Genomic DNA, 25453 nt, shown 5'->3' on the forward strand with positions numbered 1-25453 from the left:
TTTTCATTTTGTTATTTTAATGAACAAAATCAGCATCAACATGGTGCATCATAAATAAATTTATCCATTTATTTGGTCCAACAAAAATCTTCATGACATCCATGTCTTCTTTCCTGGTTTGGTTATAGTCGACTAGATTTCTGCTCTCTTTTTTACACCAGGTTAAAGCATAACCAAATGCTAGCTCTCCTTAAACTCATTATATCATATTTCAGCGATCACAGGCAGCATGGGGGGCTTAGACCTTCTGAACGCTCTGCTTTTGGTGCGACAGCCAGACGACCAGACATAAATGACGCCCGCCTGACCACAGACAATCTTCTGTTTCTCTCTAACCGTGGTTGTATTTGTTTGTCTCTTCGATAAAAATGCACCTAAACTCGTCTCTTTATCTTCTTTTGTTTTTTCATTCTCTTTGTCCTCAGCCGTCGTCCTGCTGTTTAAGATGGGAATCTGTCTTCTCTTAGCGTCCTTCAGAAAAACCTCAACACGGATTTGAACCTGGTTTTTGTCTGGACTTGAAGCAGGCGTTTGAAGAGGTGAGCTGTTCATGTGGGAGAACTGCCACTTGGTGGTCTTCTCGTTGTCCGTCCATCCTCTGCGGGCCATCCGGGCTGCAGTGAGGACAGAGTCTGTCCCGTCTGAGAGAAGAGGCCCAGACATCGTGATCGTCCTGGAGACACTAGAAGGGACAGTCTGTGGGTTTCTGCAGCTCTCCATCATGCTGAGGATCTGAGTCTCAGCTTGGGTTTGTTGTCCTGATTAGAGACACTGAAGCACCTGTGAATTATGTTTGAAAAGTTTGAGATTAGACAACATGCTTTTAAATTTTCAGTGGTTTGACACCTTCGCCAAGTGGTTATAAAGTCTCAGCTATTCATTAATGTTAAAGGATGGCACTCTTTGATAAACTGATGGAAAAGGACTTCTTAAAGGGATATTTCAGTAATTTTGGAGTTGGGTTGTATACGTTTTTGGTAATAGTCATTGCTTCCACTTGCATGCACATAGCTGGTTTGCAAAACCGCCAAGAAGAAGAAAGAAGATGACGAAGCAAACATGGCAGCCACTAGGGTCATGAACTGAGTGATGATTGTTTTTATCATGTGGGTCCATCCTGCCAACATGGGCGTTTTATTATTTTCAACATGCCACACAGCCTACATCAGCTGTAAATATTGACCTATGTAAGCTGTAAATATTGAGCTATGTCAGCTGTAAATATCGGCCTACATCAGCTGTAAATATTGGCCTATATCAGCTGTAAATATTGGCCTATATCAGTTGTAAATATCAGCCTATATCAGCTGTAAATATTGGCCTACATCAGATGTAAATATGGACCTACATCAGCTGTAAATTTTGGCCTACATCAGCTGTAAATATCAGCCTATACCAGCTGTAAATATAGACCTATATCAGCTGTAAATATTGGCTACATCAGATGTAAATAATGGCCTACATCAGCTGTAAATATCAGCCTATATCAGCTGTATTATTTGCCTATATCAGCTGTAAATATTTGCCTGTATCAGCTATAAATATTTGCCTGTACCTGCTATAAATATTGGCTAAAGCCTAAAACCCACATACAATCCCCAGTTTTTTTTATGTCCACAACAAATCTTACTGCAGCTTTTTTTTATGAACACCACACAAATGCATGGCTAAATAAGCACTGGTTTGATTACAGTGTCTATTAGAAGAGCTCCATCATCCACTCTTGTTTTAAATCTTTTTTCTCCATCAGATCTTGGGAGAAAATGTGTCAGTTTAGGTCCAGAAAGCCTCTACCATTATAAAAAGTGCACGCAACTACAGTCAGCCTGTGTGATTTCATCAAATCTCCACTAGGTGGAGACATTTCCCCTTAGGGATTAAAGCAAGCATAAACAAAGCAAAGTAATCCACATGTCTGGGTAATAACTGTGTTCAAAGATAAAGGTTTCCTCCAGTTTTTCATGTGTTTCAAAGCAAATGAAGTTTTACCAACCTGCTCAAGCTGTTTCAAAAGTGGACAGATGTAAGGCTTGATTCCCAGTCTGAGAAGAGCAGGATGTGATGTCTTGATGTCTTGACCGTAGGACTGCAGCAGGTAGAAAAATATTCAGATTAAGAGACTGTAGAGGCGAGGAGATTAGACTGAGCTGCCATTATAATCGTGCCATTTTTCTTTGACACAGAAATCCCCTTTCTTATGCATAATGACTTCAGCTGCTTTTTAAGCATGATGTTGCATGTTTGCATTCTTTAAAGCTTACCCTGCATTAGGGCTGAACTATTGATCCCAATTTTCCTTATTGTTGCCCCATGAGCATTCTCAAAACATTTCCCAATGTCTTTATTTATTATAATAAATGAGATGTTTTTTCAAACCAAATAAGAGCTGCTTTCTTTCTTTCCAAACTCTGTAAAGCACTTTGAGTTGTTTTAGTGTCTGAATGTTGCTTTATATGTACACTTGCCTTTCCTTACAGAATAAGGATAATTCCCATGATTGTGTAGTTTAATTTCCATGGATTCAATTGATTCAAGAGACACAAATAAATAAGGAAAGTGCATTTAGAATGATCTTCATATTAAATGCATTTCCAAATGTAAACATCACATATGCCTGGATGAAGAAAACAAGGTGAAACAGAATGTTTTCAGACAAAGTGTAAAGAAGCTTTTCAACTTTTTAAGCTCCTTTAAGCCAGATAAAAACAGGTTACTGAGGGCTTACTTTATTTAATCCTTTCATGTAAGCTTTTTTGCAGATTTTCTGCACATTGTTTTTACCGAGAAGTAACAGCAAGATAAACCCGACTACCCTCATTAGCCCCTGGTTAAATCAGTTGGCAGGCAATTAGAATAAACAGACTCAGGCAAGTAAATAATAGGTTACATAAGGGGAGCATAGAAGTACAATTCAATTTAACTCTGCCAAATGTTGCTCAGTGCTCTGCTCCAAGTGGATTATGCGTTATTAGATGTCATTGATATCTGATATGTTGATATTTCCCAACTCATCTCTGCTAATAATAATATACTCCAAAAATTAATGCTTAGCCTTGTGAGGTGGAGCAGATATCAGTTGTAGATAGTGGCATAAATTTTACCTTCCAGTACAAATAGTTAACTTTTTCAGCTCTTATTTGCCATGGTCAGTATTGTACCGGCAATATCAGGCATCTGTAATTAATAAATCATTGACTAATCATCCAATAAGATAAAGAGTATGGTCAAGACTGGATTTTTTGAGTGTCTGGTACAGAAGTGAAATCTTATCGGCATGATGATCAGACAGTGTTAGCTAAAGAAATGACCTATCACTATAAGCAGAAAAGAAATTTTATACCAGTATTTACAACTGATCGATCAGCTATAATATCGACCAATAAAGGCTGTAAATATGATCCTATATTGGCTTTTATTTAAAGTTTATATCAGCTGTAAGAGACAGCCTATATAGGCTGTGAATTGTGTTCTAAATCTTCTGTAACTATCAGACTATATTGGTTGTAAATATTGGCCTATATCAGCTGTAAATATTGGCCTATATCAGCTGTAAATATTGGCCTACATCAGCTGTAAATATTGGCCTATATCAGCTGTAAATATTGGCCTATATCAGCTGTAAATATTGGCCTATATCAGCTGTAAATATTGGCCTACATCAGCTGTAAATATTGGCCTATATCAGCTGTAAATATTGGCCTATATCAGCTGTAAATATTGGCCTATATCAGCTGTAAATATTGGCCTACATCAGCTGTAACTATTAGCCTATATCAGCTTTAAATACCGGCCTACATCAGCTGTATTATTGGCCTATACCAGCTGTAAATATTTGCCTGTATCTGCTGTAAATATTGGCTCCTATCAGCTGTGAATAATAAGGCTCCAATAAATATATCATATATTGTCTGTTAATACAATGAAATATGACACAAATGATCCATATGGTGTCCTAGTATACTGCTGTTTAGTGACTTAAAAGAGATTAGATATCTAAATCAGTCAGCAGATCTCATAGAAAACAATCTAAGCCTCCTGTTTAGCCATTTATACCTTAATACAAGATATTTTTCTGGACTTGCTTTGTGATATTTTGACTAGAAATTAAAAAACACACTTGCAAAGATGTGAGTTTTGCAATGCATTTAAGATGAAGTGGCACTTTCAAAATAAAGATTGATTAAATATTCTAATTTGAAGCACACTATGCAGCCCTTTGTGTGAATTGTGCTATACAGTATATAGTTTGAGTTGAGTAATGATATGTGGCTTAATGGTGATATTCACCTTTGCAAATGTCCAACGACGCTGCTGTTTGTTCTTCACGTAACAGTATCAGAGGTGTCCCTCCATCTCCATCCTTTCTGCTGAAATACACACGTGCAAAAATGTGTTAGCATTCATCATAATAACTTCAATGAACCTCTAAAGTCTGCATAGTTACCACCAGTCTGGAATGAATTTCTACTAACCTGCAGACAATTCAAATGCAGGGAATTTCAGTTTGGTATCCAGATATCTGCTCCTCTTCTGCCTCCAGCTGTACTGACAGCTCAGCCAAGTGCTCTCTCTGTTCAATCCCCTCCCTCTTTTATACCTCCCTCCCTCTCTCTCTCTCACCCCTCACCAGGTCAGCCCCCCATAAGCGAACTTGTAGGTCAAAGTGCAATTCAGGATATACCGACAGATGACTTATTAAAGTAAAAAACAATAGCAGGGGTCTTTGTGAGGTCAAGAAACAATGCCAGAATCAACCTTTGCTTTATTTTTGCAAGATCTGCAAGATTGTGAAATCTACTGGTTGATGAAGACAGTTCTTCCAAAGGATTTCACCTCATTTTTTTATGATTATGGCAGTTACATTGGTGCAACTTGGACATTTTAAGGAAAACTCCTCGTGATTTTGAAGCACAGGCCTGAATTATGCTGACTATGCTGGACCGTTACCTCAGTGTGCAGGTTGAAGCTGCTCTGCAGCCTGTTTGCTCTGCTTGGTCTTTGGCTTCACTGCCAGAGTTCAGAGAGTTTATCTACTGTGAATAAAACACCAGGACGCTGAGATGAGAGCGAATGACCACATATTCACCTTTCAACCCTTACAACAGAGTCACGTTTGGGCCAGGTGTGTTGGACGGTTCTTCGTGCTGTCACCACACGAGGAAAGACACTTGTTGGCATGAGGATCATACCGTTGAGCTTAGTGAATGTAGAGTTAATACTAGTTACTAACATAAACAAACCTGTATAAAACAAAAGTCTGATCAACAATAGGTAACTTTTCCTCCTTAAGCAGTTTTAAAGTTGATCTAAAACCTCAATAACTTTGAGCAGGGAAAATGTTGTCAAGCCTTTTCCACAGAGAGCCCTGGCTGCCTGCTTTCTGAACTGTTACTTTGGCAGCAAGTTCCCGTTCTCTTGAGAGAAGTATATATGGTTTTGTGGTTCACTCATGTAAAAGAGAGGCTAACAAGAAACCAGTTAGCTTGTCTCTGAATTGTTTCATACAATGGCTGGATTTAAGAGGTTGAAAATTAAAATACAGTGAAAGATATGCTTTTTCATTTCCAATAATGGATGCATTTTTGACTCATTGATAAAATTAAAATCACTGATTCACTTTTCATTTTGATTTTCATCTTCAAACACACAAATTCCATAGCATGAGCCAAATGAAAATTGAAGCTCTGCTAAATAGATCCCATAATTTAAACGAATGGGCTAGTTTCAAAACTAAAATGAATCATTACAAAGGCTTTTTCATTCTCAAAATGTGTATTTTTTTGACTCAAAAATGAAAAGGAAATTATTTAGTTTTCTAGCTAATTTAAATTTTCACTTGCAGAGCGGTTGAAATTAAAAGGAAAAAGACACTATATTTTGATTTTCAGAAAATGCTTTGTTATTAAGTGCTCAAAATTTATATAAAAAGTATAATTTGAAAATGAAAATGCATTAACAGAGACTCTTCAAAATATGTGTGCATTCTTCAACCTAATTAAATCATAATGAATATAAAATAATTACATTTTAACTTTCATCATTACTTTGCACAGTGTATGACATTATTAAAATTAAATGGAAAAATTTAATTTTTAATTTTCAGAAAAGCTCCATTAAAAAAGTTGTGATTATTTAAATAGCTAGTTAATTAGCTAATTTAATGTGGCTTGCTTTACAATTAAAAGGCAGTATCAGAGGACCTTTTAATGTCTATGTGTGTGCTTTTTTTGACCCATAAATTAAATCATAATAAAACACTTTATTTGTATTTTTATTTCATATGTCAGTTTGCTGAGCCAAATGAGCCACTACTCCAATTTTATTGTTTTTTTACCAAAAATGGAAAAAAAATGAAAAATGAGCCATTATTCCTTTTTTTTGTTTTTGACCACAAATGGAAAAACGGAAAAACAAATATCATTTTTAAAAAAGGGATCCAGTTTTTTTTTTTCATTAATTTTATTATTGACACTGGCTTGAAGTCCCATCTAATGTTCTTTAAAACTGTAATTAGCCTCCTGCCACTAGAGGCCGCTGTAGCTTCAGTTTATGGCCGCTGCCTTCCTGCCTGAGCTTTCGCCGTACGTAAAGGTGAGAAGCTTAGCAGTTAGTGGGTCGTAGGAACAGCGCTATATGGCAGGGTTTTTTTAAAGTAAAACATGGAAATAAAGTGTTATTTATCTGGATATTGGTATTGTGAGGCTGTACGAATTACCAATCCCTACTTCATATAGTTTTATTTTTGCTACCAGAGTCACATGTACAAAATACAATATATTAGTACTTTTTTTATTCCTCTGCATTGATACCTGTGCTTTCAGGGTGTTTTTTAGTATCTGAGTGTACAGTTATGTGCACGTACATACTCCAAACTAATCTCGACCATTCCAGTTATTCAGGGATTTCACTACACCATGTGGTCATCAGCCGTGAAAGAACTGCAGCTCACGTGTTGACTGGGAGGTCTCCCTCCTGTCACAGAACTCTCCGGATCAGAGTTCACGGAGGGAGAGAAAGAGCTGTATCACAGAGCAGTGGGGTCAGTTTGCTCAGCATGTGCTGGCTAATGGCGCTTGCCAATCTGGGTCAAAGATAATAGAAACTGTCGAAACGCTGCCTGGTGGATCACCCCAAACCACTGGGTGTCCTGGCATAACATACTGTACTGTCTTTTTTAAAGTCTGTGTTCAAGTATGCTGCTGACAGTAGGCGGTATTTTTGAAGAAATGCCTTAAAAAGAACACATTTACCCGATAAAGTAAAGCTTTAGTAATGCAATCCTGAAAATAGTCAATCAAAAACATGCAATTTACCCTGTTCAGTGTAAAATTAGCTTTAACTGCTGGCCAGAGCAGCATTTTATGCCCCTTTTACACAACAATGTTTTTGAGTGAAAATGCAAAAGTTTTACACAGCAACTGGGTTTTGGTACCTGAAAACCAAACTTTTTAGAAACGGGCTCCAAAGTGGAAGTTTTTCAAAATGCCCCCGTCTACATGTAAACAGGGAAACCAGCACTTTCTGAAAACGGAGATGCATTGCGGCTGCAGTAAATATCCATCCAGAGTACATGTGTTAAATGTACTTTAGCTTTAGCACCGGAAGTTTCACCCATATTCAGATTTATAGTAGCGGCCCCAGGAATAAGGTGGAGAAGCATGAATAGAAGTCTGAAGGTTGATGATTTAGAAACCTTCTAATCCATCTATGTAATTATTTGTTTATTTTGAAGTGGGATCGGCCTAACCTGACACGCCTCCCGTAGAGAGCGTTTGAAAAGGGCAGAGCCTTTGAAAAAAAAACTTGGAGGGTGATTTGATGTATGTTCTGTGTATCACATCTTTACGGGCCAGTCAGAGCAACAAAACACGTGACGTAGCCACCACCGAGGAATAAACGCCATAGAGAGCTGCATAACGGGAACCATGGCGACTGTAGACATGACAGTACTCGACTTTTGTTGTTTTTGAAAAGAAAACAACTCACTGCTGTTCTTTGTTCTTCTTTTAATGAAGAAATGTCATCAAGTTCTGATAAAACTGGCGCCTTGGCAGCATCCACACTAATCTCTTCCGCCATAATTGCACCGGCCTCTTGTTGCTGCTTGTCTACGTCACGACTCCACCGTGCCTGAAAGTACTGCCCCTCGTCGCTGATTGGTCCTGTCACTTTCTAACCGAGCCCAAACTGTTCAGATGGGAGCTTTGCAAGATGGATTCGCCAGTGAGAAACATGGAAACAGGCAAATCCATCTGCTTTGCAAGGTCAATACAGCCCAGCAAATAAAAAGAGTTAATCTGATCCACAAGGTGTTTTGGTCATGTGTTATGACATTTCTTAAATGAAGTTAAACTGGCACTCAAATGAATTCCCATCACTATACCCCTGTAAACCCCCCTGCAAGTGACTTGATTTAGTGTATAGTGGAAGCATGTTGGGAGCCCTTCAAATACCATCAATGGGAATTTTTCCAATGAAATGCCAAACAGGGCTTTTACTTTGAAAAGCACAAACCAAATGTGCACTCAAACTGTGTTTATCTTTCTTTTGACATATTGTACCAGTGTGGAAACAGAAAGCTTCTTTAATGGTAGAAGTTTAGAGAAAAACTTTATTAAACATATAAATTACAGATCACAAATATACTCTACCAATGTCGGCATGCATATTTGCTATTCATCATTTTCTCATCTGTTTTGGCCTAAAACCCACCAGGGTGCATGGGAAAAAAAGGCAACTCGATTCTCTAAATTCTCCACTCCTAAGCCCTGACTTGAACTCGAGTTGTGTCAGGTCATACTTGTGTCACACTTCCAGTCTGAAACTGCCAAACTGTCTCTTTATCAATGGAGACCATTTCTGCTCTCATTCTTATACAAAGTTGTAGATCATTACCAACGACTCGTTCAGTTTGATGAATGTTTTCAGAAGTTTTTGATGTGCATGGGTGCCCAGAATGTTCAGGCTCATGGACATCCTCTCTGCCTTCACTAAATTTTTAGTTCCATTCAAACACATGCACACGTGACATGCAGTGTTCCCCATACACCTCAGCACCTACGAGCAATTTAGAGTCACCAATTAACCTAACGAGCATGTCTTTGGTGGTGGGAGGAAGCCAGAGAAGCCAGAGAGAACCCACCCATGCATGGGGAGAACATGCAAACTCCACACAGAAGGACCAGGAAGCGAAACCAGGATCCTTCAAGCTGAGAGGCAACAGAGTTAGTCCTACATAACCTCTGTTCTTAGGAAATACTTCAACAATAACTCATCAGTGACACACGCGGCAGATTTCCACAGAAGCTGTTTGGTCAAACCACTTTCAAACAGGATTACGTCCTCACACACCCTCATGATGAACGCCATGCCGCAAGACACGGGTAAAGATCAGTTTACAGTTCAAAGGGTCACCAGATGATGGGGAAATCTCTCTTTGTCTCGCATTAGTAGAGACTAAAAAGGAAGTAAAACTGGGCCAAATCATGACGGAGGTCCTGGTTTCACTCCTGACTGTCCTAAAGTGGGTTAAAAGAGGCGTTAATAATTAAACAGCAGTGTATGCAATGCAGAGTCAGGTATATTTACAATTCTTCACATAAAAACCCAGTTTTTTTTCTAACTATTCCATGTGAATGTACACACCCTAATCCCAAAAAAAGTTGGGACGCCAGGTAAAATATGACTAAAACAGAAAATACTGATTTAGAAATCTTTTTCATCCTGTTTTCAACTGAAAACAGCACAAAAATTCAAGATATGTTATGTTCAAGCTCATAAAATATATTATTTTCTGGAAATATAAACACACTGGAGTTGATGCCTGCAACATGTTCCAAAAAAGCTGGGACAGGTGCAGGAAAAGAAAGGGAAAGTTGTGGAATTTTCAAAAACCACCTGGAACATTTAGCAGCTAAGTCAGCTAACTGGTGATTGAAGAATGGCTGGTTATAAAAAAGGACTCCCGAAAAGCTCAGTCATTTGCAGTCAATGATTGTGTAAAGGCCGGCTCAGACTACACCAGTTCTTTTGGTCGTTCACGGCAGAACCATGTCAGATTATACAACAAAAATCTTGCCCCGTCTTGGCCGACAACCTGACCACACTACAAGAGTGATCCTGACCGCTTGCCGTATGCTGACATCACCACTGTCTCCCCGACTGAGTGCGAGTTCACAGGCTGACAGAGGGGTGGGTCAAAGAGTGCTCCATGTGATTGTAGCAGTCTTTTGCTCATAAAAAGGGAAATAAGAAACAATTATAGATTGGATTATGGATAATAAGTATTGATATGGATCCATAGCTACCTTAGAGTTCTCAAATTATGCTGATTGGTCTGAACAGTGTTCGTTTTGGCATGTGTGGGCCAAATATTGAGGCTGCATTAAGGTGTAGATGTAGCTGGACGTATCAGGCCATGATGAAGCATTGACATAACCCCCATCGTGCTCTGGATGTCCTTGCATGTTACCAGGGGCATGGGGGGGGTGACAATATCTACATTTTTAGGGTGGCATAGGGGGTGGATGTGCAAGTAAGCATGGCTGAGGGTACTGTACGGGGTAGGGTTGTAGGGCTGACACGAGCCCCTGGTTGTGCTGTGGATGCCCCAGGAGCACGAGAAATGCCGGTTGTATCAGCATGGGTGAAAAATGCAGTTGGCTATGACAGATGTATGTGTTGAGCTCAACAACCTATGTTCAGTCATTTTCAGGTAATTATGTAACTGTATTTATTTAAGGTCATCATTGTGGCATTCAGTTTTCTTTGTAAGATGAACAGGAATGCAGAGGGTGGGGCATTTCATGGAGAAGTTTCTGTTTGTCTTGTCAATTTAAATCTCTACCTGTTTCCAGTTGCTTTATGTTTTCTACTTGAAGCGTTGCAGCTACAATCCCTAATCTCTGACGCTCTTAAGGTATAAAAAGAGAGACATAACTCACCACCAGTATATGAGTCAGCCTTTAATTCAACTTAAATGGCCTTTAATAGTCTTCATTCAGTACATCCACTGCCTTTACTGTAGTCTGTGGCCTGCTGCTGTAATTGTACCCCAATTAAAAGAGTCGTTGTTGTTTAAATATGGGAGAGGTTTATTTATTCACAACCCACATTATAAGAGAGGACAAACAGGTGACCTATTGATCGCAAAGCCACTGATTACATCACTTCCATTTGTAAGTTACTCAAATACTTAGCGAGCAAACAGGGAGACTGAAAGGTAGCATAAGGCCAGTTTAATATATTTGATCCATGTCATTATAGTAATCATATAAAACTATAATGAAAATAACAGAGAACATCAAAACATCAAAACAAATCCCCTGAAATTTCCATGAAAATTTCAAAAGTCAACCCCTAACCCCCAATTCCCAATCAAAATGAAAAAATAAATTTCCCACACTCCCCATGAAGATGCCAAAAAAAATCTAAAGCAACTTCCCCAAATCTTCCAATGAAACTTGACAACATATCCCAGAAATTTAAAATGAAAACACTTTCTAGTTTCCAAGCAAATTCCCAAAAATATCCAAACAGAAAATTATCCCAATATTTTAAGCAAATTACTCAAATTCAGAACAATTTTCCCAAAGATCCCATCAACACAAAAAGATTACCATGTTTTAGGAAAGCCACATATAATGTCGTCATATGTGCACGCTGGGTCTTAGGAGGGTGAATATTATATTGATTAACCCTCAGGCCCTCCTAGAGCCCTTTTAGGGCTTTTTGATTTATTTTTTGCCCTTATTTTGGCAGTCATCATGCCAAAATGATGATATTTGACAAAGATGTTCATTTTTAATGAATTTTTGAAATGTCATTATTCACACTGTGTTGACAGAATTTTCCACTGTATAGACAAAAAACTCACTCTCTCCCTCCTAAAGCCCTTTTTGGCCTCATTGACTACCATTAAAACCACTTATCTTTATTCCACTGCCACTGCAATACAGAAATAAGAAATCCTGTCAATTCCTCTGTGACTCAGTCATTCAGAGGTAAAAATATTTGCACACCAAAAAAAGGCCACCAAATTTTGCCATTTTTCAATGTTAGCAGAGAGGCATTGTGGGAGATAATGACCTTGCTTGAACTGATTGGATATATCAGTGGCTGTAGACCAGTGGAATTGATTATTTTAACTAAAACTAAAGCTTTGGGTGTTTTCTATGGATGTCAGAGTCTGGTAAAAAAATAAAATAAAATAATGAAAATAAATCCACATCTGCTATACATGATGAAGACTGGAGTTAAGGACCAAAAATAAATTAAAAAAACAAACAAACAAAAAATTCTTTCATGTTTAATATTTCTTAATATATCCAATATCATAAAAGGGCTTTAAAAGGGAGAGTGTGATTTTTTAAAATGTTTTTGTTATCACACAAAACTTAATAGTACCTCAAAATCAGTGTTGCTTCTAATCATTGACATATCCAAGACTGATAATCCCTGCACATAAAAATCTGCTCTGCATTTTTCAAATAGAAAAGAATTAATTTTTTGTGTCAGAAAATGTGGCATTATTTAAATAGGGTTCAAATTATGAAAAATCATTCACATCTGCTGTGCATGATGAGGACTGGAGTTGAGGACCAAAAATAAAAAAAAACATTTTTTTCCAATTATTTTTAATACTTTTTAAATATATCCAGTGTCCTAAAAGGGCTTGAAGAGGGAGAGTGTGATTTTTTTTAAAGGAGGACCTTTGGGTTAAAGGTAGTATAAATATGTTGTCTTAAGCACCACCCTGTTCAAGTTTCCTCTCTGATTGAAGGAAACCCTAAAAAGAATAACAAATCTTTATTTTAAAAAAGCAGCCTCAGACTGATTTAAGTCCTGATTATGGCTCAGTAATAGAAAAGTTGCAGTTATATTTTCCAGCCATATTTATATATTTATTCTACAGTCATACAGAGTTTGTTTCCTGATCTCTGGAAAATTTGCGCATCATAAAAATTGCAGGGCTCCTCCATCAGCTCTCACAAATGTAGACTAATCTTTACTGCTTAATGCAGTAAAGCCAATATGCATGGAAGGAATAACTGCATACAAGCTCATCATCTCTGCACACGAGTGATGAGCCACCAACACAGTGGGGGAGCATCACAGCTGTGCCTTTGACCTATTTACAAAGTTTTAGTGCACGCACTTTTTTATGGAGCTTTAGCAAAGAATCACATGACCCACTGTGATTTTTCCATGGCACCAGTTTTGAACAGTACACCCAAGAAGTCATTTAAGATTTATCAATTAAAATTGGAGCAACAGTGTGGCATGCAAATCAACACAGACAGACATGCCACCAATTATAGTAGTAAGATAAAAGAAATACGCAGATTATTTAGAAGGCCCAGCTGTAGCTACAAGGACAAATTTCCTGATTTCATACCTATTGCAAAATATTTGTGCCTTTAAATGCACATCTAAGGATAGATCATCATTCCTTCTAAGTCCAAACTTTTCCATTATTCATTAAAACATTTGCTTATGATTAAAAATTTTAATTTGAGTCATGGTTTGTCTCTAAGGAGGTGGTGATGGGTCCTGATGCTGGACCAGATGAGAACCACTTCACCATGTATTGTCATTTAGTCAACTGAAGGGCAAATTAAAGGGCACTTTATCATGTTTTGTACACTGCTAGATACTTTAAAGACCATGTGAAGTGAAATCCAAAGTTTGTGTCTTAACACTCTAGATGTGTTGGAATATGGTAGCTGTAAACGTGAAAACACTGAGATCTACATGGGACTGAATTTTGGAAGAAGACCATTAGAAAGTTTTTCACCTCTTTCCTGGCTGGGTTTAATCCCCATCATCCGGATGGGCACTTTTACCCTTTTTGCCCACTTCAGGGGCACCATGGTTGGCACTTCATCATGAGTTATGTACCATAGGAACATCCAAAAGAGAACTTAAGTTGTGTTTTTCAAATATTAGGGCATCTGGGGAGGCAACTGCCCCCCCTTAGCCAACTAGTACCCTGATGACATCCTTATGGAACAAAATCTGCCCAGGTGACTCAAGCAGAGCTCAGAGTAAAGATTAACTTTAATCAGCTGAATATCTGCACTCAACTCTGCTCAACCAAAGAGCCAAATTGTTGAAAAATACCTTCATAAGAGCCACAATCTAAGTGGTGACAAAAAGTTAAAGGTGGCAAAAAATGGTCAAAAAGCAACAAAAATGGGTGAAAAGGGGGCAAAATGGGGAGGAAAAGTGGAAAAGGGGTCAGAAAGTAACAAAAATGGGTGAAAAGTGACAAAAAAAAATGAGTTATAGGTGACATAAAATGGTCCAAATGTGGTAAAAAAAAGAGAGAAAAGTGATTAAAATGGGCAAAAAGCAGTCAAGAGTGGCAAAAATCAGAAACAAGTGGTATTTAGTGGCAAAGGGTAGCTGGAATCGGTGAAAAGGGGCAACAATGGGATAAAAGTGGCAAAAAAAGGTGGCAAAAATGGACAAAAAAGAGGAAAGAAGTGGTATTTAATGGCCAAATGTAGCTTGAATGGGTGAAAACTGGGAGGAAAAAATGGTGAAAAGTGACAAAAATTGGGCAAAAATGGGATAAAAGTGGTAATTAATGGCAAAAGTGCTAAAATGGGTAAAAATGGCAAAAAAATGTGAAGAGGGGCAAAAAAGGGATTAAAGTGGCAAAAATGGGCAAAACTAAGGTGAAAGTGGTAATTTGGCAAAAAATGGGATAAAGTTGCAAAAAGAAGTGGCAAAACTGGGCAAAAACTAGGGAATAAGTGGCATTTAATGACAAAAGGTAGCTTAAATTGGTGAAAAAATGGCAAAAAAAAAATGTGAAAAAGGGCAGAAAATGATAAGAAGTGGCAAAAGTTGGCAAAACCAGGGAAAAAGTGGTATTTAATGACAAAAGGTAGCTTAAATGGGTGAAAACTGGGAGAAAAAAATGGTGAAAAGTGACCAAAAAAAGGGGTAAACAGTGGCAAAAAAAAGGTGTCAAATTGGGCAACAATGGGATAAAAGTGGTAATTAATGGCAAAAGGTAGCTTATTTGGGTGAAAAATGGATGAAAATGGGATAAAAGTGGCAAAAAGAAGTGGCCTAAATGGACAAAAATTAAGGTGAAAGTGGTATTTAATTGCAAAAGGCAGCTTAAATAGGTAAAAAGGGGCAAATAATGGGTAAAAAGTTGCAAAAAAGTGTCAAAATGGGCAAAAAAGTAGGAAAAAAGAGGTATTTAATAGCAAAAGGTAGCTTAAATGGTTGAAAAGTGGCAAGCATGGTGAAATGGCAAAAAAAATTCACTTTTTTAAGGTTTTCTGGGGGAATAATATTTAAAATGAAGACATCAAAGAGCCACACGTTGAGTATCACTGGACTAAATAAATCAACCATGTGACTGTTGTAGAGGCTTGTTGTCTTATTTTTCATGCCAAGTATTTTGATAAGAAGTTTTGCCAGCAAAAGGAAGAATATTAAGGAAGCAGATATTTTTGACAGTCGGATTGTTGAGGAGTGATGGTTCAATACAGTACAATACAGTAACTTCATTTATCCCTGAAGGGAAATTCATTAATAGATAGGTCACATAATGTGGCCTAACATGCATCTGTCACTGTGATCTTAATGTAGAACATTTTTCTCTCCTAGTAAGTAGTTGTTCCACCCACACCTAATTTAACAGCTACATTTTAAGCAATTTCTAGAAACCAAGTCTACCATAAGATTGAAGAACTGGCTAAAATATTGTACCATTATTTATTTCTGGGTCCGCATGTCAGGCATAAGGAGGTTCTCCAGGGTGAAAGATAAAGATCTTTCCAGAAGAAAGCCCTAAAGAAATGGAGAACATGTCTCATGGTTCTGACATGATTCCTGAATATTTCGTGAGCTACCCTTAAAAGTAGTTAAGTATATTGAACTCCACTAATTTAAGTGTCTTAATTTAAATTTGGAACTCTTTGGAAAATGATGTCACGGAATCTTTCCTCACCTGACCATGGTATGGTGTTGATCCTGTCATCGCCACACCTTCATCTTGGTCCTCTGATGGCGACAATCAATAATAGCTGAGCGGGAGAAGAGGACGGACCGGTTTATCCGGTTTGTTTTTCCAACACTTTTGTTGTCAGCAGGTATTTCTGAACTGACAGAAATCACAGCCTCTCAGTACAGACATCACCTGTGACGGGACGTCCCACTCCAAGCTTTCTCATCACAGATACACAGGTAAGAACACACATAAAAATAACCAGACCTTCATTGTAATTGTTAGATATTGCTCTTTATACAATCATCAATATTTTAAATGTGTGTTTATTTATTTTCTTTGTCATCAGATATTTTCTTTTTGGTATTTTTAAAAGAGATTTAAAAACTTAGATTAAGAAGTGTTTGATAATTTATCTTGTTTTGAAAGTTAAGTTCTTATTTTTAGTGTGTAACTTTACAGTATAATCTTAAATCAAGCATGATCATATCTATTTATGTCTCAATCAGTCAGGAAGTCCTTAAACCAAGTAAATAACTGATAAAATAAGCTACATTAGTTCTCTCATCCACAGTCTCATCAAAATCAGATCTTGTTTCAAGATTCAGTAACAAACTTAAGTTGCTTGATTTAAGAATCAGACAAAAAAGCACCAATAAAACATGAAATTTATTGAGCAGAACACTTCAGACTTTAAACACATTAAACCAACACTGGAAAGAAATGATACAGCCTGAAACATGAAGATGTATGGTCTAAAAATGTGGACTGGTTTTAAGTTTTATGGTTTAGTTTCAACAGGATTTAGACTTGTTTCAAGATGAACCAACTGGTTTAAGACACAGATTAATCATACTTTACTAATATTAAGTATTTTTTCACTACATTTGATAATATTTTATTGTATTATTATAATTTTCAGCTTAATTTGCTAAAAGCAAGAAATTAAAGAAATGACTTTGCTTGTATTGAGTATATTTCACTTATTTTTAGGATGTAGGAAGTTCAATTTTAAGCAATCTTAGCTTTAAAACAGCATTTTCTGCTTATTTTTACCTTTTTGAAGGGATCTGCCATCTTACTTATTTCTAGATTTAACAATCTTATTTCAACAGATCTTATCAAGTCAAATTATCTTGCTGCATTGACAGATAATTTTACCAGTTTTGAGTACCTTTCTTCTCAGATTTAGTGGTTTTATCTTATATCAAGCCCCCCTTTTTGCAGTGTAAAGATAGGGATTACAGTGTTTTTTAGACTTTGTTTCAAACTATTACCCAGTCTGGGTTCTCAAAGATGATATTTATCAACCTTTTAATTCTATATCTTCCCATAAGAGACAGAGTTGTCTTAAAACAACATAGTGGGGCAAAGCAGTCATATTTACAAGTGTGCATTCCCTCCATATTGCAGTTTAGAAAAGGTTTACTATGCTGTTAATAATTTTTGTTGTCATATTGTGTACCTGCAATTAGTTTTCATCCATATCAGTCATATAGACTTTAAAGTTTTAATACAGTAATAGTATATTTTCTCTCTCTCTTTTTAAATTCTTTTCTTGATTTATTTATTTATTTTTGCTGATTTTGTTTTTCATTTTATCCCCATCCTCCCTACCCTTACCCTTAAGGGTTTGGGTGCCTAACCCTAACCCTCTTTGGGTTTTCCCTGGTTTGTGGAGTGTTGATTTATATTTTATCCCCTCCTGCTTACCTTAACCCTAACCTTTAGAGATTGGTGCCTAACCCTAACCCAGGGGTGTCAAACTCATTTTGAGTCTGGGGCCAGATTTGCTGCAATGAGACGTCCTGAGGGCCGGACCAGTAAGGGCCAGAGTGTCAAAGTCAATCACAGATTCTGAATTTAGGCCTATCCTAAGAGCCTGACAAGGTCGATATTTAACCATTAATTGCCAACCTCATTTTCACCAGAAGTAAAATATGAAATAAATAGATAAATAACACTGATAATAAATCACTCTGAGATGAAGAAAAGTCGAAATGATGAGTTTAAAGGCTCAGAGTCTGAGATAAAAAGTCAAACTTATTAGATGAAAAGGTCAAACCACAAAATTTAAAGGCAAAATGTTTTTAAAAGTCAAAATCACAAGTTTAAAAGGTAAAAATATGACTCAGAATTTTAAATTGTGAATCTTGAAGGTTAAAATATGAAAAAAGTCAGAATCATAGGTTTAAGTCATAATCTTGAGATGCAAAACTGAAAATATGAAATGACAACTTTAGTTACTTTTCCCACCTTCCTTTTCCCCCTTACTTTTTCAGATTTTTATAATTTAACGAGGATATTTTAAATCCTTAAGGTTAACTTTACATTTTTAGACCTCGTACCCTCGGGCCAGTTAGAACAGAAAGACTGTATGATCTTGTGGCCCGGATTTGGCCCCTGGGCCTTGAGTTTGACACCCCTGCCCTCTTTGGATTTTCCCGAGTTTCTCACAACAAGTGGAAAATGCATCATTCATCAGGTCATTCTGGCTCCAGCTAGGGTAATGTACGTCATGTCCTGCCTCAAGGTTGATGTCGCCCCACTGTAGAAGTCTGCAGCTGAACAGCCCACCATAGAGGCCCGTAGCCGGATCCTCTTGACAAAATGGCTTATATTGATAAATTGTAGACACTGTACTTCAGAAAGGGCTTTAATGAAAATTATTTTTTCTCTTTTAGCTCATTAACACACTAAAGTCATCAGTATCAGGACAAGGAAGATATCATCTGTTCAACATTTGAGTTCACTCATGATGTAGTATTTTGACTTTATTATGGTAATTGTTTATCAAATAGAGATAAATCCTCAGTGTGGTGTAAACGTATCTCCTTCGTTACAAGTCATTTTGGCAAATGCTTTTGTCCAAATCGTCTCATTATCTCTTCCTTCCTCATCCTCTTCCATAAAGAAACAAATCACTGAGTGTTTTTTAGATGTCATTGCTTCCATGTTTAAGTTTGAAAATCCTGTCATTGAATATGTCAGTGTCGTACCAGTTACTGTATGTCACACGCATTCTTATCATACTAGAAATACTTTTAAAGATATTTTCAAGGCTGTAATGTAACGTCTACATCCTGGTTTCTCCTTCAGAAGCAGAATCATGTCCTCCTCTAAGTCTAAGGCGGTCATCAGGCAGCCTCAGTACCAGATGGACTCCAGAGAATCTGACCAGTGGGGTTCTGGGATATGTGACTGCTGTGATGACGTGCCTGAATGTAAGTTTATTCTATTTTATTTACCTAGTATCTTGAGATTGCTGTCTTTATTTTTCTTGAATGATTTTTGACCCCTATAATGCTGAGGAACTGGCGATATGAAGCTTGTTGGGGCCTTGGGCAAAGACTCACACTTCCCACCCATTTTTGCCATATTCTGCCCTTTTTTGCCACTTTTCTTCCAGTGTTTGCTGCTTTTTGACCATTTTTGCCACCTTTAACTTATTTTTCACCTCTTAGATTGTGGCTCTTGCAAATGTATTTTCCAACCATTTGGCTCTTTGGTTGAGCAGGGTGGAGCAACACTGATCTACGCCAACAAAGGCATAGTTATTAGGTAATGGATGAGTTTTTATCTCTGATAGCCTTGACCTTTGGGTCACATGTGGAATTTTCTGGTACCTTTGACAAGGATGTAGCATGGCAAACCATACAGGGGCCGAATCATAACCACATTTGTTTGCCATACCTTCAGAAATTGAAAGAAATTCTCCTCAGGCTCAGTTATACAAGTGGGGCACTTGGCCTAGATTTAAAAAACGAACAAACTGTGATTAGCCACATAGTTTTGAAAAATTGAGTCCAGTTTCACAAGTCACACCCTGCCCTGATTACTGCCAGACCTGTTGAATCCTTAATTACATCGGTCTAGGGCTTCCAGGTGTCTGCTGCCTGTGCCGTACTAGCATGTGGCTGCCAAGTTCAAGGAAGGGGAGACAGACCTTACCTGTTGCAGCTTAACCTCAGTCACAGATGACAGTTCATTGTTTTGTAACATAAACACGCGACTAAACTCAAAGAGAAACTTAGAAACAGAAATGAAACCAGGGAAACAGTCTATTGTTTGCTCCAAACTTTCTCCACGAGGCAGCTCTCAGTGTTGCAGTGTTCCACAGTCCTCTCTAGCACACCTGCCCGCCTCAGCCTTATCAAGACAGCGGTCCCCTCCTCTCATCAGCTACTGGCTGTGAGAGCAGGGAGACCCGCCCCCTATCAAGCCTGACAGCCATGCCATAAAACCTGTCAGGGAGTGCTGCCTTAACAGCATCTAAAAAAAAACAAGAACAGATGAGAAACAAAGTCATTTACGTCTATCAGTCTGGGATGATTGCAAAGACATTTCTAAGGCTTTAGTACTCCAGCAAAACTCAAGACATTTTAGTCTAGTTTTAGTCCATGAAAAGTCCTTGCATTTTAGTCTTAACTTTTAGTCCAAGCATTTTTTTCTTGCCTAAATCTGGTACCAAATCATGGTAGTATGTTCTGTGTGTGCTGCCAAACCTGGGGTCCCTGCTTTCTACAGCTGAGAGGCAGAATAGATACAGCTGCATTGTTTTTTGACAGATCTATCCACAGTGGAGAAATACCACGTATTTTGAATGTCCAATGAAAACTTCATTACATTTTAGTCTATTTTTAGTCATCTTGATGAAAGCTAAACTTAGTTTTAGTCAGTTTTAGTCATCACAGATCTATTTTTGTTAGTCTTAGTCTAGTTTTTGTCATGGAAAAAAAGGCTGTCGATGAACAGTTTTTGTCCGAGTTTTAGTCGATGAAATTAACACTGTTAAGGTCAGAGATCATGGTTCAACAACAAGAAAGAGACTGGGCATCCATGGGAGAGTTTCAAGACCAAAACCACTGCTGACCAGAGTGAACACAAAGGCTCGTCTCACATTTGACTAAAAACATCCTGATGATCCCCAAGACTTTTGGGAAAATATTCTGTGGACTGATCAGACAAAAGTTGAACTTTTTGGAAAGTGTGCAGCCTGTTCCATCTGGATTAAAACTAACACAGCATTTTATCAAAAGAACATTATACCAGCAGTCAAACATGGTGATGGCAGTGTGACGTTCTGGAGCTGGTTGATGCTTCAGGACCTGGACTACTTACCTGAATTGATGGAACCATGAAATCTGCTGTCTACCAGAAAAATCCTGAGGGGGAAGTCAGCCTGCGGCCTCAAGCTCAAGCATTCTAGGGTTATGCAGCAGGACAGTGATCCCAAACATGCCAGCAAGTCCAACTCTGAATGACTCAAAAAAGAAAAACAAATCTGATTGAGATGCTGTGGCGTGACCTTAAACCGGCCGTTCATGCTGGAAAATCCTCCATTGTGGCTGAATTAAAATAATTCTGAAAAGAAGAGTGGGCCAAAATTCCTCCACAGCGATGTGAAAGACTCACTGACAGCTATAAAAAGTGGAATTTGTATTTGGAAAGTGCTAAGTGGAATAATTATTACAGTAACAGTAGATCTATGTTGGCATACTTTTTACTTTCCAAGAGGGAGTCAACTTTTATGTAGTTTTCGTCCTCTTAAGTACAGGTAGTCACAGGCTGCATCTGAGACAAAGGGACATTGTTGGCCCACTATGAGTGCTGCTCCTTGTTCCTTGTTTTTCTACATTATTTTTTCATCTGATGAATGAAAAACATTTGTGTTCTGTCTGCAGATTCTTAAAGGAAATAACAGCAGGAAGTACTCTGTTCTTAAATCTGCAGCTCACATTAAAACCTTCCTCTTTGCTGAGTTAGATTCAAAAGTTGTAATGATTTAGACTCCAGCCTGCGTTACAAGAAAATAGAAATCATGTGAGAGATTCATTCTGATGTTCTGACTCATTCTTGGTCCATTTAACCACGAAAATCTAAAAAAATGAATGGAAGGAAAAACAGTCATGAAAACTCTTTGTCTCTGAACGTCTGAAGGGGTGTTTTGTTTCAGTATGCAAGTGCTTATTTAATTATTTGGTTGTTTTTTCCTTTTTCAGGTTGTTTTGCTTTCTGGTGCTGTCCCTGCTTTGCCTGCAGAACATCCAGAGAGTACGGTCAGCCGCTCTGTCTCCCCCTGCTGGAGATTTTTGGTGGTGCCATCAGGCCTATCACCATGTCCATGAGGGTCTCCATGAGAGAGCGCTACGGCATCAAAGTAAGGACACAAGTCATTTATCTATCTATTCATTTAAAACCACAGTCAAATCTCATAAACTCATATTTTATTCACAACAGAACATAAACAACATATATATAAGATGTCAAAACTGAGACATTTTAGCATTAATTGAAAAATATTAGCTTACTGTGATGGCAGCAAAACATCTCAAAAAAGTGGGGGCGGGGCATCAAAAGACCGGAAAAGTTAGTGGTATAATGTAAAACAGCTGGAGGAGCAACCAGTTACTGGCAACAGGTCAGTGACATGACTGGGTATAAAAGGAGCTTTTTAGGGAGGCAATGTCTCCCAGAAGTAAAGATGGGCAGAGGTTCACCAATCTGTAAAAACAAGCTGTGTCTAAAAATTTGGAACAATTTTAGAAAAAAATTACTCAGTGTAAAATTGCGAAGGCTTTAGATATCCCACCAATTACAGTGTATAATTTTATCTAAAGATTCAGAGAATCAGGAGAAATCTCTATCTATTGCAGGGGTGTCAAACTCAATCACAGCAGGGGCTGGATTCTGGATTCAGGTCTAACCTGAGGGCCTAACAGGGTCACCTTTTAAACCATAAACTGTCAACCTAATTTCACCACTAATAAAATATGAAAAAAAAACCTTGCACCGATCAATGATTTTGACATTTAAAAAGTTAAAAAGTTTAAAGGCTCACAATCTGAGAAAAGTAAATTTATTAGTTTAAAAAGGTCAAAAATGAAATTGAAATTAAAAAATAATGTTTTTTAAAGGGAAATGTATCATAAAGAAACACAAAATCCTGAGTTTGAAAGGTCAAAATATGAAATAAAATTTGTTATCATGAAATTAAAAGTCAAAATATGATTCAAAATTTTAAATTGTGAGTCTCAAAGGTCCAACTATGGGATTATGGAGTCAAAGTCTGGAGTTGAAAATATGAGGTAAAATACAAAATAATTAGTTAAAAAGGTCAAAATATCACCTAGAAATTAGAATTATGAATCTTAAAGCTCAAAATGTTATATGAGAAGTCAAAATTATAAGTTGAAATGCTCAAAGTATGAAATTCAAAGTCAAAATTCTAAGTTTGAGTCCTAATTGTGAGATGCAAAATTGAAAATGTGAAATTAAAACACAAATTAATTTCTTTTCCCACATTCCTGACTTCTTATCTAAATGTTTTTATGCCTTACTTTTTCAGATTTTATGATTTAACAAGAATATCTTAAATCATCAAGGATAAGTTCACATTTTTATGCTTGAGTAAATCTGCAGACCTCAGACTGATGGGCCGGTTATAATGGAAATATGTGATCATCTTGAAGACCGTTTTTAACTGTTCCACAGGCCGGATTTGGCCCCCGGGCCTTGAGTTTGACACCTGTGTGTTAGAGCAACATATGCTCCCATCCAGACAATGTCTCTTTCAGGGAAGGCCTTGACTATTTCAGCAGGACAATGCTAAACCACATACCACATCCATCACAACAGCATGGCTTCACAATAACGGATCCTGAACTGCAGACCTTTCACCACCAGAAAACAATAGGAGCATCACATAACACAGGGGTGTCCAAGAGGGCCACACACAGAAATATATCAGGATGGTGGGGCCCCTTTCATATTCCTCACCATGAGGATTTTAAAGTTAGTAAAACGAATCCAATGTGAGTTAATACATGCTTAGTGAATGAGTATTCCTAGATGACTATTTAATGGCTGACAGGGCAAATACACAGCCATTTTCAGGATTTTGGGGAGCCAATCAGATTTCAGGGGGCCCTTTTTAGCCCTGGCTACCACTGGCTCTGTTCCTGAAAAGTTATTGGAGCTGCTATTCGCTGTGATAATCCATCAGGACGTTATTAATCAAGATACCGTTGTGTCAAAACTTTTATTTTACAGATTTAACATGGTAGCACTGCCTTGTGCTGAAAACAAGAAGTACAGCTAAGCAGAAGTGACATGTTTTATGTGGGAATTTTTCATTTTACCCCTAGAATTTGCTGCAAGCCAATCGTACATGGGTCACAGGCTGCATTTGGCCCCTGGGCCATAGTTAGGACACCCCTGACATAATGAAAATCCCGCAAAGAAGACCCAGGTCATTTGAACTGCTAGATTTCTACATCAGACAAGAATGGGACAACATTCCTCTCCCGAAACCTTTTTTTTACAGTGACCAGAAATTTTCTGAGGTGGAGCTCTTGATGCAGTGATTGAACAAATGTGTATTTGGAGCATATCCTTCTAGTGAATGTTAAGAAACAAACAAAAACTATTTTCATACACTAATGATATTTATTGACACAGTGGGATATATCAAAAATCAACAATGAAATTGATTTGATGCAGTGGATGATTTTAAATGTACTTCATTATTAAACCATTGGCTCCTCCTTTCAATCCCATTCTAGCATCATTTTCCTAACCTCACATCTAAAACAGTGTGTTGTCTTTCTCTTCAGGACACTATGTGTAAGGACTGCCTGTTTGCCACCTTCTGCGTCTCCTGCTCCTGGTGTCAGATGTCCCGAGAGATCAAGAGGAGAAAAATACCTGTGGTTCTCGTAGGAGCCAGAAACAAAAAATGAACTCTCTCCTCGCTCAGTCAACACCAGTAAACTCCTCATCATCACCTCTGAAATCTGTCTTTACACCCCAACCTGCTTCTTCTGTTACTAACATGAGGGCAGTGACTGCAGCCTAATCAGAAAAATAGTGATACAAATCCACACTATTGACTGAAAAGTCACACAAATGTAAATAATAGTGTTCTATTCATGAAGGCATGGATGAAATCAGTACTTTCTAACTTTACTGCTACCAGAGGCTTTGTTTTTAGTCGCCGCCCCACTCTCTTTTAGAAACGAGCACCTAATTATTGTTGTATTTAACAGAGTGTCTGCTGCCTTCACAAGAACCCTTTCTTTATCAGCACTATGAGATTGAATTACCCTGTGGGGGTTTAGTATGGAAGCCCTTTGAGGACATCCGTAGGTGCCTTTTATTAACTCTGTTTCCTAAGATAGCATGTATATTCCTGCTGTTTTCTCAAGAAGAAATTTACTCATTAACATGAGAAGAACAGTGATGTTATGTGGAGATAATGTGATAAATAAGCAAAAAAATGAGAATAAATAAAATATAGGTGTTTGTCCCTTTAAGGCTTTTTGTGATTTGACTCAAGTTTATTAAATAATTCAACTTTACTAGTTTATGTGGGCATCTCCCTATTATCAAACTGACATTTAGCACTTAAAATATATTTATTAGCATTAAAGAAAGATAGAGAGTATGTAAGATTTTAGCTTCAGTGATATTTCTAATCATATT

The 25453-nt window shown here is 37.6% G+C and overlaps 1 protein-coding gene and 1 long non-coding RNA gene across 2 annotated transcripts; one reads left to right on the forward strand and one right to left on the reverse strand.

Moving 5' to 3' along the window:
• LOC121518903 lies at window positions 1–20082 on the reverse strand. Its single transcript, XR_005992677.1, has 5 exons — window positions 19922–20082; window positions 15974–16049; window positions 4288–4367; window positions 1994–2086; window positions 1–780 (listed from the first exon to the last, which is right to left on the reverse strand). It is a non-coding gene; the product is annotated as an uncharacterized LOC121518903 (long non-coding RNA).
• Window positions 19073–25453, forward strand: LOC121518902 (cornifelin homolog B-like). The gene is made up of 3 exons (XM_041801587.1): window positions 19073–19194; window positions 21973–22130; window positions 24586–25453. Exons 1-3 carry the CDS (start codon window positions 19080–19082, stop codon window positions 24709–24711), a joined length of 399 nt encoding a protein of 132 aa, XP_041657521.1. The 5' UTR covers window positions 19073–19079; the 3' UTR covers window positions 24712–25453.

Source organism: Cheilinus undulatus, linkage group 12, assembly GCF_018320785.1.
Source record: "Cheilinus undulatus linkage group 12, ASM1832078v1, whole genome shotgun sequence".
NCBI classification, from domain to species: Eukaryota; Metazoa; Chordata; class Actinopteri; order Labriformes; family Labridae; genus Cheilinus; species Cheilinus undulatus.